Here is a 14,684-nt window from a genome sequence, read left to right as displayed (position 1 = left end):
GTTTATGCATCCTTCCTATTCCCCGGCTGGGGGGTTCCCCGCCCCCCCGGATAGCAATGGGTTTGTATGTTGAGACCAGGCCGCAGAGTGGGGGGGGGCGGATGGTCTTGCCCTTTCTGCAAGAAGTGGGGGGGTACTTTGGGGCTTGCGCTAAGTGGTTTTACTGATCTTGGGGGGGGGGGGGGGGGGGGGCTGTGCAGCAGTAAACTAGCCAGATTGAGAGACCCCCACCCAACCCCACCTCCTTGGCCATGCTCTCCCAAAGCCTCTTTTGTCATTCAGGGGGGAGCAGTGAGAAAGTGGGAGAAGGGACTGTGTGGGGAGTGTGTGTGTGTGTTGGTTTTCGTGACCGAAAAGTTCTTAGCACCTGTATAAAGCAGAGAGATGGACAGGGCCTGACAACTCAAAACCTGTCTCTGCCACTTCCTAACTATATAAACTTGGGCAAATCACTGAGATTCTAAACATCTTACCTTCCTTGGTTGTAAAATGGGGATAAGGATACAGATGGTTTCAACCCATCAAGGTTGTTGTCGAAGATGCTGCATGTATGTAGGTGCTCAGCCCAGAGCCTGGTGCCCAAAAAGTACTCCATCAACACCAGCTGTTATGATGATTCACTTTCGTTACAACCCTGCCACTGGGCACTTGTGAGATTTCCTTGGGTCCTGTGGACTTCGGCATCAAGGAAAATGATCGCAACCATACAGACATCCTAGCCCAGAGTTAGGTTTGTCTGGGACCCGGGGTTAGAGTCCTACCGATGAGTTGGGAGATGTGAAAGGGGATGGGGAGGAGAGGGATGCTCTGGTTTTCAAGCTCTGATCTGACCATCGGGACAATCAAGCCCACTGGGCTTGGAGAGAGGAAGAGTACAGAGGGAGGGAGGAGTAAGCAGCTGCAAAAATGAACATGTCCTCTTAGTAAAGACGCATGGGCCAGGGTAGCTGAAAGTTATCCTGGAAGGGCTTCTGCTCAGCCCTGTGCCTCCCTTTCTTTCCAGGAGAGTGAGCCCTGATCTCCATCTGGAAAGGTGACATAAGAATGAAGACAGTGTGTGTGGGGTGAATGAAGGCTGGTGAAGACCTGCCCCTCCCTTGCTGTCGCAAGGCAGCGGGGTGAGTCTGCTGAGGGTGGTGGGGTGAGTTTGCTGAAGGTGGCCAGGTGAGTCTGCTGCAGATGGGAGCAAAGGGTACAGCAAGCAAGGCCACCACAGATCACGCAGCCAGATCCCATGGCTTGGTCCAAGCCTAGCCCAGCATCCATCCCGTGCCAACTTCCTCCTCCTCCTCAAGCCGATCAATACAAGCACCAGTCTCCAACCAGTCCTTTTCCTTGCCGCAGCCCTGCTCTCTGACCTTTTGGGGGCCTTTCTCTTGATTCCACTCCAGAATGGAGGTAGGGGCCATCACTCCGGGCCAGCTCAATGGCCTCAGAATGGGCTGTCATGGGGCCTATAACCAGGGACAGCTCCTGCTGGCAAGAGTTGGGATGGGGGGTGGGGGTGCAGATAAAGGCTTTCCAGGCTGAAGATAAATGGCCGCCTGCAGCCTGCTACAGTAACTTCAGGCCCCCAAGAAGAGCAAACAAAGGGTGCCCCTGTGACACTCCCTGGAAAGATGAAGGCCCATCAGCGGCAGCCAGGCTGGTTCAAAGCCCCAACTTAATTGTCAATTAAGCATGCATAAGGGACACAAAGCCATGACAACCGGGGACTGCATGCTGATGTGTGATTGTAAAGCCGGGAGGGGCTACGCTGAAAACAGCTGATTCTGCTGACAGTGTGTTTGTAGGGCACCTTGTAACCAATCAGCCGCTGACAGAGGCAAAGTGCTCCTCCTGCCACTCCTATTGTGCAGGACATTCCAGGACCAGGGTCACCCCGTGGTCATCGTGGGCAAGTGGGCCACAACGCGCTAAGCGTGGCTGGGAGGGAAGGGGCTCAGTTAGCGGAGGGATGCCCTCCTTTCCAGGAAGAGGCTTTAAGGGAAAGATTTGTCTCTAAGGTGCCTCCAGTCCTCCTGGCTCAGATGCTGGTGTTTGGAGAGGAAGGAGGGAGGAGATGTGGGTTGGGGGGGGGAGGGGTGTGCTGGGGCCTTGTCTTCACAGCTCAGCCTTAGAGGTTGCTAGTGCTGACGCTGGATGCTGGTTTCTCCTCAGCCACCAGAGTAGTTTGTATTCTGCATCCAGTTACAGTTTGGACCTGGTTAGAGACCAAGAGACCTTACCTTGGTCGTGGGGACTGTGGTGGGAAGGGAATACATGGGGCTCTGCGGACCAAAGCCTTCCCTGAGCACTGGGCTACAGCCTGCTGTCTGCCTGGCCCCAGGTGCTTTCCCGAGGAGCCCGTCACAGCTCATGTGCCACCCGCCCCGGCAGCCTGAGAGGGGGCCACTGGAACTGATCCCCACTTCCTGCACCCCAGGCACCAGCCCAGGCCCCGGACACGTCTCACTGCCTCTCAGCAATAAGGCCCCAGTGTGTGAAATTTTAAAGGAAGTAGCTTTCTGCTGCCTATCATTTTCCCCCCACTGTTTAGTCGTCTGTAATGATAATGACAATGACAGTAGTTATGGTTTATTGGGAAAGATAGTATTTATACATTTTCTCATTTAACCTGCACAAGGACCCTAGGAGGTAGGTACTATCTCTCCATCTTACAGACAGTAAAGTCAGGCTCAAAGAAGTTACATGAACTGGCCACGCTGTAGTTATGGGAATTAACCTGGTTGATTAGAACCAGGATTTAAAACCAAGTCCAGAGAATCCAGTCCCCGGGTGTGGACAAGGACTAGCTTGATCAACCCTCAGTGAAAATTAAGGCAGAGGGAAAGGCAGACTGTACAAGAGAACAGTGTCCCACGGTTCTGGCTCTACAAATAGCAGTCTGTCTAGAAAGATGCATGAACCCCCAAAGATGACCTCAATTCCAAGCTAGTTCTGGGGGACTCCACGCTGGCGTGATGCCTTCCAACTAGATAATAAGCTCGCAAGGGCAGGGACATGTGGCTTCCTCATCACTAGCATGGTGTTGGGACTGGGTACGTGCTCAGAGCACACCTGTGCTGTGGAAAACACGGCATGGGAATCAGCAGCCTCAGTTTCCTTCTTCAACGTCCCGCCCAGTTCTAATATCCCATGATTCTTTAAAAGGCCAAGACTTCTGGGGACCCCAGAAAATCCACTTCAGTAGGATGCACCTTCTCAGACTGACAGAGAGAGGGGTGTCTGGGCCCTGCCCAGCCTCCAGGACCTGCTGCCGTCCCTCCAGCCCAGCTCCCTGGGCCTCCTGTCAATACACAGAATGCCTAAGCTAACGACTCCGTGGTGACCTCACCACAACCCCAGCTTGTCAGAAAGCTGCTGGGCCTTTGTTTGGCTTGCAGGCTCCCTGACTTTGGTGTGGAGATCACAAGTCCCAGAACAATAGCCATTGTCTTCTCAATAATGCCCCTTGCCCCAGCCACGCCCCCCGCAGCTCCCAGCTCCAGCTCCATGGATCACTGCGGACAGCAAGTGCTCTAGTGCTGCTCGGTGCCGGCCACAAGCCATTTGCCCCTGTCCTCTGAACCCTGCTTTGAATGCCCATAAAGGGGCTAAGTTACTCTGCAATCAGGCCAGTGTTGGTCTGGGGGCTTCACTGCCTCTCCAGAGTAACCAATCTTTCTCCCCATGTGGCTGAGCCCTTCCTTCTGTGGGATCTGGGTCCCGAGAAGTTCTGAGCCCTGGCCTGGGCTTTACACTGGACAGTTGCCGGCTCCCAGAGACCCCTGAAGAGGTCATGCTATGGGAGGGTACAGTGTGAAACAGATGCTTGGATACCACCCAGCTGGTTGCTCTGGGCCTGCGTCCCCCACCCTCTCTACCCCCCTCACCCCCACACACATACACACACACACACAACACTTAGGTCAGCTCCAGATCTCCGGCCTCTCCCAGCAGAAGGGCAACCAGCAGGCAAGGGGAGGAATAGGCTTCAGAACCACTCCCAGGTTAGAAATGGTGCCTGGCTCTCCTTTCACAAGTCCTATCCCAGAGCAGGCAAGGGACCATCACACACTTTGTCTATACAACCATCAAACCAGCCTCAATAAGCACACCCATCCCAGGAAGCCAGCTTTCCTGCAGGAACGAAGCCCCAGGGGGAAATACTCACCCCAGCCTATGCCTGATGCAACACTCAGCATATAGGGGTGCTTTCCCATAATGAGGATGTGGGATTCCATCCTGACAAGCCCATACCCCACAGCACAGGCATCCTAACCCAGGCCAGGGCCTGGCACACAGACACACACAGTAGGAACTCAGTTGGTTTTTGGCAACTCATCACTGCAAATATTTCAAGTGACTCCACCCTAACTCTGGCAGAACACAGAACCCACAAGTAGAGGCTGCCCATAGAGTGGCCCTTCCCCAGAGGTCCCTGGGCTCCTCTTGCTGGAGCTGGACAGAGCCCTGACAGGCTACGGACAGGCAACCTTTCTGCCTGCGGTTTGCATCTAGCACACCAGTAAGTTAAGCTTCTCGGTCCAATCTGATGGCGGCACTGACCTGCTGAGTCATCAGCCACAGAGGAAGAGGAAAGGGGACCAGAGAATAATGGGGCAAAGGGCTCTCTGGAGGCTGACCAAGGACTCAGAGGAACCCTGACCACAGCCACACACTCTTCACAAGAATATTCTGGCAACAGCAGAGGGCCATCCCAAAGCATTGTTGGACCATCCCAAAGCATTTTTTCCTCTGAAAAATCTTGAGCCAGTTGAGACCCTGGGGAGAAGCAGACCAGTTGGATGGCCAAGGCCGTAGGGTCCAGGGCGTGCCTACCTGACAGCTTGTTGGGAGGAGAGGCACTGGGCTGGTGGTGTGGGGAGCCGTGGGAGAGCAGGGGGTTCAGGCTGTGCGTCTGGTTGGAGCTGTAGGCATCCATGGCCAGCTTCTGCCGGAATGCTTCCTCTTTCCTGCGGTTTGCAAACCAGTTGTAGACACGGACCTCAGTGACCAGGTTGGAGCCCAGGCCGTGGGCTTTGGAGGGGGAGACGCCTCGCTGCAAACATTCTGCCCTGAGAACGGATAGAGGGAAGATGGTGAGCGAGGGTGGCCAGGGGCGGCTGGCTCTGCTTGGCCCCAAACACGTAACCCCAATGGTTTTGGTTAGGAGTGTGAAGAGGCCAAGGAGAGAGCAGAAGCCTGGGAAAAAAACCTGCCCAGAGAAAAAGTTGCCCATGTAGTTCTCTGATGAGATGGCTAGAACGGGCTGAACACAGGTACCAAACAAGCTCTGTTGCCTGGAAGCCAGGGCTTAGCCTCTGATGAGGCTCCAGTAAGAAGATAAGAGAGCAAGATGGGGACAGGCAAGAAAGCTAAGTGTGTTTCTTGACCCCTCCTCATATTGCTACTCTTCCTGCCCTACAAAAGGCGGAGTCCTTCACTGGCTATCTGAGTCCCTTCGTAGCACTCTAAAGGAATTCTGGTCTTTTGGGGTTAGGATACCCCAAACGAGTGCCAGGGAAGCCAGACCCCTTATTTTCACTACAGGAGTCCCCCCCAAAGAGCAGGTTTGAGAGAGATTCTTAGACATCACTGCATGCTGTCAGGGGGACAGAGCACAGCCTGAGGACTCTGTGACACGCATAGCTGACCACTCTGCCTTCCTATTTTCTGGCCTGACCTCCCTCGCCACATCCTCCCACCATCAGAGCCAGTCCAGCCAAAGACAGAGAGAGCCCAGAGCCAAGAACAGAATGTTTAAAAAGTCACTGTTGGATGCCTGGCCAGTGTTGCTCAGTGGTTGAGCGTCAACCTATGAAACAGGAGGCCGCAGTTTGATTCCTGGTCAGGGTTGTGGGCCTGATCCCCAGTGGGAGGGTGCAAGAGGCAGCCAATCAATTATTCTCTCCTCACTGATGTTTCTATCTATCTCTCCCTCTCCCTCCCTCTCTGAAATCAATAAAAAAAATTCTCTTTCAAAGTCACCGTTGGATCAGGGAGGAGGGAGGCAGGAACGAAACAAAAAGACATCTCAAGGATATCTAATAGTTTTCTTTAAGATTATACGTAGTTGTTAAGATACAAAAAAAACTCTTAGCAGTATGGGTACAGTGCACTGAACAGATCCAAGTTTCCTTTGGGACCAATGGATTTACAACTGGTTGAGGACAGAGTCAGTCTGGGACTCCCGGATAGTTTTTCCCTGGTCTATACGAAGGTCAGACACACGAGTCCCATTTCGCTGGCATCATATTTTAGACCAGCACTTTCCAGACTATCCTCCCTGGAATACCAGTTCACAAAGGGAGTCCCCAGGAGAAAAGACTCCATGGTTCACAACCAATTCAACAAAGCTAAGTCGGTTTCTTGACTACAGGACCTTTATGACTCCCTACGAAGAAGTATGCATATGCTATTCCTCAAATTTATTTATTAGGGGCTCGAAATTACAGTTCCATGGAACGTGCTTTGGGAGACCCTAGTTGAGCCACATGTATCTGGGTAACCAGTGTCTCAATATCCCAGTTCCCAGGGAATGGATCTCAGGTCCGTGCGTTTGCCCGCCGGCTCGAAGGAGCTTCCGGTGGTGTTACCTGTTGCACTCCTCCACTAAGGCCTCCCTCTCTTCCTTGCTGGGGTTCTTTTGCCGATCGTAGGCCTGGTACAAGATTTGCTGGGATGCGGGCCCCCATTTGAACCGGTTGCGACGCATCTTCTTGTTGGGGGGCTCAGAGCAGGCATCATCGGACTGCCCAGGCCCCTGGCTCTGTTGGCTGAACTCTGGAAAGAGAAACAGCAGCTGATCCTGACTGCTTTTGTCTGTGATATTTCCAGAACTCTGGACTGTCTGGTTGAATTCTGAAAAAAGAGAAAGGAGTAGATTTGATAGGGTCTACAGCCTTCACTTGGCAGACAGACAGACGAACAAAAACATTTTTATTCCTCTCCCCTAAGCCTTGCGGTCTGCCGTTATTGTATGCGAGGATACAAAAGGGAGGCTCCGGATAGGCCCCTCATGGCCCACCTCAGTTCATGCCACCAAAGCCACCCCTTTCCTTTCTTTGAAGGAGCTCAAAGGTGGTCAAGCATTGTTTTATAAGAGCAATTTATTATTACTTTTTCCCGTTGGTTCACTGGCCTCAGACATGAAGCAACCCTCGGTATCCTGAACTCTTGTATCTTGATGTCAAGGGGATGAACTCAACCAAGTCTCAGGTCTAGGGGGAAACTGCTCAAAGTACAATTTGCAGTTAGACAAATAGCTCTCCCCACCACTCCTCTCTCCTCATATGCCCTCGGCATCTACATTATGATATTATGCTCTTAGGAAAACCTCAAACCTCAAACTTTTGACCACAGCTTCAAAATAAACATAACAAAAGCTTCGTATTGGAAAGAAAAAAGTTCTTTAAGTATCAGATCACTTCAAAGGCAATGGGGTGTGTGTGTGGGGGGTGTGTGTGTGTACACCTAGGGGTCTATTTATGAGGGAAAGGTCTTACAGACCCATCCACACGTTTGAAAGATGGCAAATGCAGAAGACAACAAACACAGGACTCTTCTAGGAATGGCATTAATGAGTTGGAGGAAGAGAAATGCAGATGGAATGATGCTCCCTGTCTGTCTAGGTCCCAGGATCCAGGCATATCATGACCCGCAACACATTTTGTTTGAAAGAATGAAAGAAAGATGGCAGCTTGCTCAGTGGTGATACCCTAGCCTTGTGGTTTAAGTGAGATTTGATATTTACTTATGGAAGGAGAGAGCTTGTTGTTCTCTGCCTTACATCTGCATGAAGCAGTGCTCATCGGGGTGACTGATTCCATTTTACAGATGAATAAGCATAGAGGCCAAGCACTCTGCTGAGCCAGGACACGTAACAGATTCATTTCCTAACTCCTGGTCCCCATGTTCTGGACCTTGATGTTTTTCTCTCTTGGTTCCTGAAGTCACACCCACGGCTCTCAGAGACAACTAGATCCAAAATCCTCAAGGTTCAAAGTCAGGCCACTACTTAATGCTTGAATCCCTTCTACCACACCCTACCAAGTGGTCCTCCATCTATACACCTCCAGCAAGGGGGAACTTAACCACACCAATCTAGGGATTAATTTCCACTTTGGTGCGTCACAAGGAGCAGTGGGCCCCGAATGCCGCTGGATTCAGGACCCCAGCTGCAGGTGGTATTGGGCTCTGCTTAACTAACTGCTGACTGGCCAGGTCAATGAGCAGTCTCCCAGGCTGATGGACTGAACGCGTCACTGGGGCCTTTTATTTGGGTCCCACCCACTTTTGACGACTCTCAGGCCATTTCGGGCTCTGTTTTCCCTGGTCCCCAACAATTCCTTGAGACACCTAGGAGAGTTTCTGCCCAGTTTGCTGGCAGGAAGTCACTGACTCAATGGGTCAATGTAGAACCAGCCCCAGCCAAGTTACTTAAGTCCCTGGTCCCTCAGCTTCCCCATCTGTGGAATGGGACTGGGTGAAAACCTAAGGGGCTCTAAATATCTTAGACCAGCGGTTCTCAACCTGTGGGTCACGACCCCTTTGGTGGTCGAACGACCCTTTCACAGGGGTCGCCTAAGACCATCCTGCATATCAGATATTTACATTATGATTCCTAACAGTAGCAACATTACAGTTATGAAGTAACAACGAAAATAATTTTATGGTTGGGGTCACAACATGAGGAACTGTATTTAAAGGGCCAGAAGGTTGAGAACCACTGTCTTAGAACATGTACCCCTAGTCAGGAGGATGATGACGACCCCAATTCCTATGGAAGCTATACTTTTCAAAGTGCTTTCACACCTCCTATAGCATTTGGTCTTCACAGCAGCAATCTAAATACAGTCACTTTAGGGACGATCAGCCAGAGGGGCAGAGAGAAGGTCTCTGCTCAGTGGGGGTCTGCCTCAGTGTCTTCTCTCCTCTCTGTGGCCCTGTGGAATCACCATGAATAGCAGCCAAAGCCAGTAAGGCTAAGCCTAAGGACCCAGGATCAACTTGAGGTTCTTCACTTGATGTGAATGGATGTAATAACAGTGAACATTTATTGAACCCTCTCTATGGTGTTGAGCCAAATTCTCTAAATGTGTCCCTTCATCTCGTTCTCACAACCTCTCCATGCAACAGGTATTGCTACCTCAATTTTATAGATGAAGAAAGTGAGGTTCAGGCTGATTAAATGACCTGCCCAAAGTTGCATGGATGTGGGGCAGAAGCCAGGATGTGAACTCAACCTGTAGCCCCTAAGGCTCATAACCAGCAGCCTTTGCATCACTTCTCACTAAAAACAAAACACAAATAATACACCTACAAAGCCTTCAAATCTGACTCAGGTGGAGGTAACAAAACTGAATCCTGAGGTTTTTGTGAAACACATTCACAACCACCCTTGGTGTGGGGGCTGCCTGTCTGTCAGCTGTCCTTTGAGAAGGCAGCAGCCCGCATGGTGCTCAGAACTCAGGTTCAGCCAGGCTGACTTGCCTGTAGGTGCTCAATAACACCCAGGCTCTGTTTACGTCAGAGCCTTGGCCCTAACCTCTCTCAATTTTTGAAGAACGAGATTCTCCTAGGTTCTCCAGCCACCACCAACTCTCCACTTCTTTCCAGATTAATGGGGCAATAAGAAGAGAAAGAAAATGTTCACTGCTAATAGAAATAAATTTGAAGAAGTTGGGTGCAGTAAATTCTTTATAGGCTCAGAGGCGGCTTGGACAAGGAAATTCTACATGCATAGAAGGGCCCATGAATATTACCATTTATTATTTTTGGTTTTCAATAAAATTTGTAATCAAGTTATAGCCTTTAAAATTATCCTACCTCCTTTCCTTCCTCCCACCCATTCACACTGTCCCTCTTTTATTTATCTCACGTCCTAATTTTTATCCATCAGACTTTGGTTCAAATGTCACCTCTTCCAGAAAGCCCTCCATGATGTCTCCAGCCAGTTTAGTAATTCCTCTGATGTCCCTTGTAATACCTTTATAATGACAGTCCCTTTAGAAAGTAGTTGTCATTATTTATTCAAACATTTCATCCCTTCATTAGGTTGTAAGTCTCTGGAGAAAAGGCCCTGTGTATCCCACAGCCCAGCACAGTGCTTGGCACCTAATAGGAGCTCATATAATATTTTCAGAATAAAGAAATGTTTCTGAAGCTCTTAAGCTTTATGTCTCATTTGACTTTGAACAACAATTTAAAAACTCCCTTGCACCACTATCATAAATTTTTGTAAAATGTCGCTTCTCAAGTATCTTGAGAAATTTTCTAGGACTTCATGTCTTTTTAGAAGCTCCCAGTTGGCCTCTTCTTTCTGAGGGAACTCCCATTGAACACAGGGAGGCAGCTCAAGCTAAAGATATTGCATGGGCCTGGCTCCTGATAATGGACTTTCAGGAATTACAGAGTTGCTTCAGGTCAGAAACCCAAAATTTTCCCAAACTAGTCACCACGGATGATGGATCAACCCAGAGCCCCTTCCCCGACACAGCAAGGAGCTCTCACTTTACTGTTTCTCATCTATCCATTTAATGCTTCCAACAGGAGAGCAAATGACCACAATATGAGATGAATGTCTAAAAAACCTGTCCTTCCATCATGAAGGCCTTCCCAGCCCCCAGACATTGAGACAATAAATACTGAACCAATCACTCTGGAGCAGTGTATGACGGAAAACAAGAATAATTTTTAAAAGTGGCCGTCCAGCTAGAGGGGGATAAAACTAACCCAGAAAGTGATGGAAACTAATATCTTGACAAAGACAGAAACTCACAGCCCAGGGGAGAGTGTGGGGAAGACTGAAAACTCATACAAAATTTTCCTAGGAAAAGGTTAAGATCAAAATAATTAAAGTATTGCTTTGGCCAGTGTGGCTCAGTTGGTTGAGCACTGTCCCATGCACCGAAACATCACCGGTTTGATTCCTGGTCAGGGCACATGCCCAGGTTGGGGGCTCAATACATGGTCATGCGGGAGGCAGCCAATTAATGTTTTTCACAGTGATGTTTCTCTCTCTCTTCTTTCCTCTCTCTCTAAAATCAATAAAAACGTATTTTAAAAAATAAAGTATAATGTAAAAGTATACTTTTCCTAAAATAAAAACAGTATGTTATTCATACTCTGGCCATTCAAATGAAGTTCAAACTTCCTTAGACTTCAAAACAAAAATCTCTCAGTATTATTGTGTGAAAGAAAGCTTGGGACAGAGAGGAAATTTGGGAATGAGAATGACAGGAATTGATTGGTCAGAGTCCCAAAGGCAGACACTTCTACTGAGTCCTGCCTTAGGGAGAAGCAGCTTCTTCATTAGACAGGCTCACAAGCTGAGGTCCCCAAACGACCAATTTTAGTAAATGTGAGTAGCACCTTAAATTGCTTCAGAACTCAGCAACTACCCCCACACCCACCAAAACCAAAAAAACCAACAACAAAAAACATGATCAGGTTCTGAATGTATGTATATATAAATATTCTCTATTTTTAAAAATGTTTTTCCAGAGGGGAGAGAAATAACAATAACAGTGATCAATATTATTGATTGAGTATGAAATGTCTTCCTTGGGAACTTTAATCTGTGTCAAGGGGAGCTGCTTTGCTTACTTTGAGGATAATATTCCTCTGTTACCCTCTTGGTTTCAAAGAGAAAGATGTTGGAAGCAGGGGCCAAAAATTTCAAGGTAAATTGCACACACTGGAGGACTTGTCAAAACACCTGGCCGGGCAGTAAAGGAACTATGGAAGAAGAAAATGCCAGAGCATAGGCTAATCCATCAAACAGCAAGGAGGACGGCCAAATCCACCTGCTAGCTGCATTATATGTAGCAAGGCTTTCTTGATGAGGTGAAAACTGAGGTAGCCCACAGGGGTCAGAGTGAGGGCAAAGGTCACTCCAGGTTGAGGCAGAAGCCGAAGGAAAGCACTTACGTCGGAGGATCTCCCGCTGCTTTCGGACGTACCAGGTGTACAGGGCGGCGCGCTTCTGGGTCTTCATGGGAGTGCCCTTGTTGAGATGCTGTGAGAGGTGTGACTGGTTCAGACCCGTGACGTCGACCACCTCCCTCTGGGGGATGTTGTGTTGCTGCATGTAGCCCTTGATCATCTTGGCAGCCCTCCAGGGGTCCTCACTAGACAGATAAACAAATGGTTAGGGTGCTGGTGGAAGATGTCTGGGGAGAAATATTCCCTTTCTATGGGTTTTACCTAAACTCTGTGCAAAACCCTGATCTTCACCTATTTCTTCACCTGTCCAAGCTACATCCTTGGGAAAGAGGTGAGGCCAAAACAGAACTTATATCGTACTATATGAGAGCTCCTATATAGTACACTCCATCCCTTTCTTCTGCGATTAGGAGGGGGGAGATGAAGAGGACTTCCTGTCTTCAGGAATGGGGAAGCACGGCCAGCACTCGTTAGGCAGAAAGAAAAGATCCTACTTTATTTTGGTTTCCTTCATTTGCCTGGAATGTGAGAGACTTAAAAGACAAGAGCCCCATTAGAACGTGGAGATGCCACTGGCTTGGGGCTGGGCAGACCCGATCCTACCAGGATAGGGGGTAGCATCAGTTTCTCAACTTACCTAGACCTCTCCCACATTATTTTCCTTCTGAATGGTGTCTCAGTTTATTGTCTTATAAAATAGGAGTAAAACATATATGTCCACCTCCTGAGATGCAAGGAGGACTTCTTTGCCAGATAGTAAATGGTTTTCCAATTTTTTGAAAAGTTTTAAGAAGTAAAATAACGTTCTCCCTGGGACTGAAAAATCACTCCATTGAGGCAAACAGGTAAAGTTAAAAGATAAATTTCACCACAGCCACGCCTCCCAAATAAAACCTAGTGGGGACAAGTAAATAATTTTGATTTCTGAATAAGATATTACCTATCCCCAATGCCTTGTTTTCCTGTATTCCTACATTTCTGCCCTAACAGGGTAAGAATATCTGAAAGGCAAAATTTCTCCTAAATTTCAAGCTTCAAAATATAAGAACTTGCTTATATTTTTCATTTCTCATAAACAGTGAGAAATGGGGTGCAAAAGGCTTCTTTAAAACAATGAGTTGATGCCTTTGAATTTTATTTATTCAAAATAGTTTCCATTTTGTCAATATATTTTCTTGCTTGTTGAATAGGTGACTTAAAACTGAGATATCATTTAAAACAAACAATTAAATAATGTACAGTATAGAAAAAAGTGTTAAAGAAGCAATATATCCACATACACTAATGCAGCTACATATTTAATTTAAAAAAATCAACATCCCTTTACTGTATGTTGATATATATAGTAGCCTGATAGAACATGAAAAAAAATGAAGGGAAAAATTAGTTTCAGATAAAACAATAAAAAACGGTGTAAAGTAGAGATCAAAACAGATATGGTGTTGCAGATTAAATAACCAATTTGTTTCTAAATGGTGCCTATAATATGTCAAATAAAATAAATTTTGTTTAATGAATTAAAAATCTAGTAATTAAATTGGTATAGTTTGTAAGCATTCGAACAACAGGTTATTTTAGCAGTTCTTTGATATTAAATTCGCGAGAACAGATGTTTTTGAGAAATGCAAGCTTTTAAGATTAATTAAATATAAGTTAATGAATTTCTCAAGAATTAAAAAGGTTGCTTCCAACTAATACAATATAATAAAGTAACAACAAGGACAAAAAGAAATGAGAAAATGCAAGTACAGTTTCAAACATGGAGAATTCACCTCCAGTACGAGAAAAAGAATGTAACATTTTGGACATACGTGTATCAGAGATCATTTTAAAGCTTATTTCTGGTGAGTATTTCCACAGATATTTTGGGGGTAGAAAAACAGTTTCAGCAGATAGGAATACTAATGGCTAAAGTTAGAAAAAGCATTTGCTTCCGTTAATATCGCTTTAACAGATTCTTTGGTTATTGTTGTTTTGCTTAACTTTCTTTACCTGTGCTAACTTGGTGTGTCTAAGAAACCTGGCGAAAGAGTGTAATGTTCTAAGATCTAAAGGTTCTGTGGAAAGAGGCAATGAGCTCAACAACTGGGAACTTTTTGTTTAAAAAAACAAAAGCCCACGAAAACCCCATGAACTGCAGCAAACCTGTAAGCCGCACTGAAGGTCTAGAGTCGGGGGTAAGATGGCGTAGTTACACCTTTACAGCTTTCTGCCCCCGGGATTTACAGATATTCACTGGGAAGAGCTCAGAGAACTGGTTCCTTTTTTAAAGTTTGGAAATATTCCGGGTTCCTGCGCCCGGTAAGTCCACGGCTCCGGAGAAGCGCGCGCGGCCATTGTGCTCGCGGCGCAGGTGTCAAACGCCCGCCCGGGGCGCGGGCACAGCCGCCCGGCGCGCTCCTCTCCAAACAATACCCGCCCGGCCGCGAGCGGCGACGCCCCGGGCCCCGCACCGCCTCACTCCGGCTCCCCAGCAAGTGGCCAACTTTCCCGACGCCGCGCGCGCGCCAGCCCTGGAGCCGGGGCGCCGGCGCACGTCCCCGAGCCTTCCTTTCTCGCCTCTCTCTCTCTTCCAGGAGGTATCCGGTGCGGGTGCGTGCAGGAGGCGTCCAAAAAGTGACTTTTCCTGTTCTTTTCTTCCCGCCTTAGGAACGGCGCGAGCCAAAGGGAGTGCTTGTGCCTGGGGCTCGGGAACGGATTGTGCAGGGCCATGGGAACCGTTAGCAAGTTCTTGAAAAATTACTTTAATCAAG

General features: G+C 48.0%; 1 protein-coding gene across 5 annotated transcripts in view; it reads right to left on the bottom strand.

The window, feature by feature from the left end:
* HNF1B (HNF1 homeobox B) overlaps nt 1-14,684 on the bottom strand; it is a 53,480-nt gene that overhangs the window by 36,350 nt on the left and 2,446 nt on the right. For 3 of the 5 annotated variants that reach the window (XM_006103952.2, XM_014446317.1, XM_006103951.3), the window contains exons 2-4: nt 11,917-12,116; nt 6,582-6,768; nt 4,825-5,060 (exon numbers count right to left, since the gene is read on the bottom strand). In XM_006103952.2, coding sequence (XP_006104014.1) covers nt 4,825-5,060; nt 6,582-6,768; nt 11,917-12,116 — 623 coding nt within the window. Of the gene's footprint in view, nt 1-4,824; nt 5,061-6,581; nt 6,847-11,916; nt 12,117-14,684 lie in introns of all 5 variants that reach the window. The other 2 variants (XM_006103950.2, XM_006103949.3) reach the window with 1 other exon arrangement.

Source organism: Myotis lucifugus, unplaced genomic scaffold, assembly GCF_000147115.1.
Source record: "Myotis lucifugus unplaced genomic scaffold, Myoluc2.0 scaffold_524, whole genome shotgun sequence".
Taxonomy (NCBI): domain Eukaryota; kingdom Metazoa; phylum Chordata; class Mammalia; order Chiroptera; family Vespertilionidae; genus Myotis; species Myotis lucifugus.
Note: the sequence above shows the minus strand (reverse complement) of the source record. Positions and strands in the feature narration are given on the sequence as shown.